The sequence below is a fragment of the Gossypium arboreum genome, chromosome 13 (genome assembly GCF_025698485.1).
Source record: "Gossypium arboreum isolate Shixiya-1 chromosome 13, ASM2569848v2, whole genome shotgun sequence".
Lineage (NCBI taxonomy): Eukaryota > Viridiplantae > Streptophyta > Magnoliopsida > Malvales > Malvaceae > Gossypium > Gossypium arboreum.
This window is the reverse complement of record NC_069082.1, coordinates 84,881,281-84,885,103: the sequence shown is the minus strand read 5'-3', so window position 1 is coordinate 84,885,103 and position 3,823 is coordinate 84,881,281. Positions and strand designations below refer to the sequence as shown.

Here is a 3,823-nt window from a genome sequence, read left to right as displayed (position 1 = left end):
CGAGATTCCAAAATTTTGAGAAATTAAAATTAATTTTAACCTCTAAATTTTATTCTAATTAAAATTCTTTCATATTTAGAATCTGTCTAAATTTGAATATATCACATGTGCATCACGATGTACATATAAAAGGGCTTCCTCGAAAAAAAAGCTGCGAATTCCAAGAGGAAATTTACTATAATAAAAGGTAACCAACGACCATTACCAAACAAAAAAAAAAAACGAATGCAGCCATATTGATAATATGATATCGCATACATATATATAGAAAATGAAAAGAAATTCCAATAAAATATAATTTGAGTATTGAAAGCTAAAACTGATGAAAAGACTGAAATTAGAATTCAAAAAAAAAAAAAAAGAGTAGAAAATGGCATAGGATTGTTGAAATTCAACCTGAACTATAACATAATACACTATTTTAAGTCCTTAGATTGAATTCTTCTTCAGCCTGTAGAAGATTCTTTTAGGTAAAATAAAAAATTGTTGTACCTTATAATATATATGTATATATTTTCTTTCATGTTTTTGGGTACCTAAGAAAATTTCAATCTATGATAACTTCTATATATAAATACCCCTTTAATTAAACGAAACACTAGCATCAGATTCTTGTGTTAGAAGTACAATCTAAGTCTCCCTGTGAGAAAATGGCATCCTACCAAATCTTAGCTTTCGCAGCTTTGTTCTTGATCTTGTTACCCGTAGCCGTCAATGGAGATTTAGGTGACTTATCTCCTGCTCTATCTCCTTTCTATGGTACTTTCCTCACTTTAAGTTGCTTCATCTGTGACACAAACTACTGAAAATCAAGTATATGAAACACTATTTTTGTTTGGTTTTGAAAAACAGATAGGTTGTGTGATGATGTTGATTGTGGAAAGGGAACATGCAAAGCGGACAGAAGCTACCCTTTGAACTACATCTGTGAGTGTGATGCTGGTTGGAAAAGAACTCAAGACGACAGTGATGATGATGATGATCATAAGTTTCTGCCATGCGTTATTCCCAACTGTAAACAATCTATGTTATGTTTGGATCATGGAAGATTATATCATTCGATTTCATGCAGTTTAATTGAGCAAGTTTCTATTGTTTCTTGTCGCAGGCACTCTTGACTACTCTTGTCAACCAGCTCCTCCTCCAGTACCTCAGAGAGAAGTTCCTCGCAATTCATCTTTATTTGATCGTAATCACTCTACATCTTAATCTTTATTCTTTTTTTTTTGTCTCCCCAAATCTGCCATAGTTGACAGCTTCTTGGTTTAATAGCCTGCTATTGGGCATACTGTGGAGAAGGAACCTGCAACAAAACTGCAACATACAAGTACGTATGCGAATGCAGATCTGGGTTTTCCAATCTTCTCAATAGGACATACTTCCCTTGCTACAGTCAATGTATGGACTCTAACTCCAAATTCTTGTGAACACTAATTGAAGTTGAAGAACAGAATTGAAAGAAACTAATCAAGCTCATGGTTTTCTTGATTTCTAAGGTACCCTCGGATCCGATTGCTCCCGCCTCGGGATTACGGTCGAAAGTCAAGAAGTTACACCCGATGGTGGAGTAGGGAAAGGTGAAGTACCTCTAATGATTAAATATTATTTTGTTTAAGGCTTCAATAGACAGAAGTTCCAAATTCGATATCTGAATAACCCCTACTTTTGAATAACTAAACCCAACTTCATGGCATAAGAAAATATAAGTCAAACTAAAACCAATATCAGTTTTCAAGTCCTTATTCAAAATTATAGCTGCCTTTCAACATCATACTACTTGTGTTTTCAATTGTTCAAAATTGACTAAACGGCTTTCTCATATTTGACTTCCATGTTATGTTTCAAACTCTGATATTTTATTGTGTTTTCAGCCAACACATTCCTTCCAGGGAAGCTTCATTGGGTGGCGATTGGGATGATGTCCATGGCTATAGTTCTATGGTAGTAGCTTAAAGTAGACCCTCAGTCACCAGTCTGCAGTTTCATCACTGAGAGTCGATTTTACTTGGATATTTGATGATTTATGTTTATTTGATTATTGTTCTGGTTTCTTCTTTATATATATATATATATACATTATTCATTTCTGTATAAATAAGTCAGACCTGGTGAGGGATGCTGTTTCGTACTCAACTCTATTTGTATTCTGTGGTTATTTTTTAGTATATACTTGTATACATTCTTTTTTTGGGGGTTACGTGCCGGAACACTTATTTTAGTTTGCGATTTCGAAATTGGGTTTGGTTTATGCAATTGCAATCTGATAAGTAAGGTTATCGACGGTGTTGTTAAAGTTGTTACAACACAATCAACAACACTTGACACTTACTCGTATACATACATCTTGAGAGAAAAATTCACTATCGATACAACCATCAATTGTGATAAAATAATCTTAGAAATGCATCCGTAAAGAAAACTCCTTTTTGAGTAGATTTGATGCTCTTAAGTTGTGTTTTTCATCAAAATTTATGATTTTCTGATCAATCTCCACAAAATAATCTTCTAGATTTTCACCATGAAGGTCATCATCCTTCCGATTTTCATCCCAGTCTTTACTCATAATAGTGATAAACTCAATCCAGTTTCTTATTAGAAATAAAATCTTAATATTTGTTGTAATTAAATCAATGATTACAAGTCAAAATTGCCTTGCAACATAAAAGTGATCGGAATGAGTAACAAAGAACTTTTCCTAAAATTTGGACTGAATTCAAATATTAAAATAGTCATTATTAGAACTTTACTTAAACACCACTTGGTCTAAATAAAATTAATCTTAAACTGTAAAATAAATAAAATATCTATAATTATATAAAAAATTAATATTACTTGTAGTATTACTTAAGATGTGTTGAGTCATTTTGTTTAGTATCTCACCAACAGGAGCATTCGGGTATTTATACTATCATAACTCACCACCTGACCCTACTGTTTTGTCTTGATTCCATCATTCCTAGGACTAACACCCCGTGTGGGCTCCAAGCCTGCCAGACACGTGTTTCGCCTTGGGCTATTCGCAGTGTACGCGATCCTCTCTATTCTTACAGTTTAAGATCCTCTCTAGACATTCTGAGTTGGCTTTAGGCCTGCTGGACACGTGTTTCACTCTAAGTCGCCTGCAAAACACGTGATCTCCTTTTTGTGAACACCTTGGGTATATGCGGATTGGGGCCGTGATCCTCACTCGATTCGTGTGAGCTGGATCCGCGAGCTCGCCTTGCAAGCTAGATCTACAAACTCCCCTACTGTCCTTTCGAGGTTTGCCTTGCACTCAATCATTTGGTGGGACATATTTGGGCCACGAGTAGGTGACTCAGATCTTATCTAGGACTCAAATTGGTGATCATTAATGTATAACAATAGTCCCCCTATTGGGCCTAAGGAGTGTTATACCGTCATTTCGCATTTATTGTAGCTTGTGGGATATGCGTTGGTCGTTGGAATATGATGTATGTTTCATCACATGTTCAGACGGGTCATGCTCGCACATATCTAACTATTGGAACTTCTCGGCTATTTGAACTTTCAAAGCGTGAGGAAATTTTTCTTTAAAAGAGGAGTTTTTCGAAGCCCTAATATTTACGCTTACTCACTCTTGAAATCAGAATCAACTAAATATCTTTCTAATGGTAAAAAAGAAAATTTTCTCTGCCTCTTTCTTTTCTTTCCTTCATCGAATATGCCTAGAATGAGAGGAGCCGACGACCGATTATTGCCACGTTGCCCATTGCGAGAACGTGTTTCCAAGACCTCCGTTGAGGCTAAAGTTGTTCCATGTACCATAAAGTATGAATAGGTGAGACGGAGTTTGCATGTGTGG

The 3,823-nt window shown here is 35.3% G+C and overlaps 1 protein-coding gene across 2 annotated transcripts; it reads left to right on the top strand.

Moving 5' to 3' along the window:
* Positions 1 to 529: 529 nt before the first annotated feature.
* LOC108463503 (uncharacterized) lies at positions 530 to 2,197 on the top strand. Of its 2 annotated transcripts, none has more exons than XM_017763433.2 (6): positions 530 to 759; positions 853 to 1,014; positions 1,109 to 1,189; positions 1,273 to 1,398; positions 1,497 to 1,577; positions 1,872 to 2,197. In XM_017763433.2, exons 1-6 carry the CDS (start codon positions 651 to 653, stop codon positions 1,943 to 1,945), a joined length of 633 nt encoding a protein of 210 aa, XP_017618922.1. In that variant the 5' UTR covers positions 530 to 650; the 3' UTR covers positions 1,946 to 2,197. The 2 variants fall into 2 exon arrangements, with proteins under 2 accessions (XP_017618922.1, XP_017618923.1); XM_017763434.2 differs by having other exon boundaries at positions 541 to 726.
* Positions 2,198 to 3,823: the final 1,626 nt, after the last annotated feature.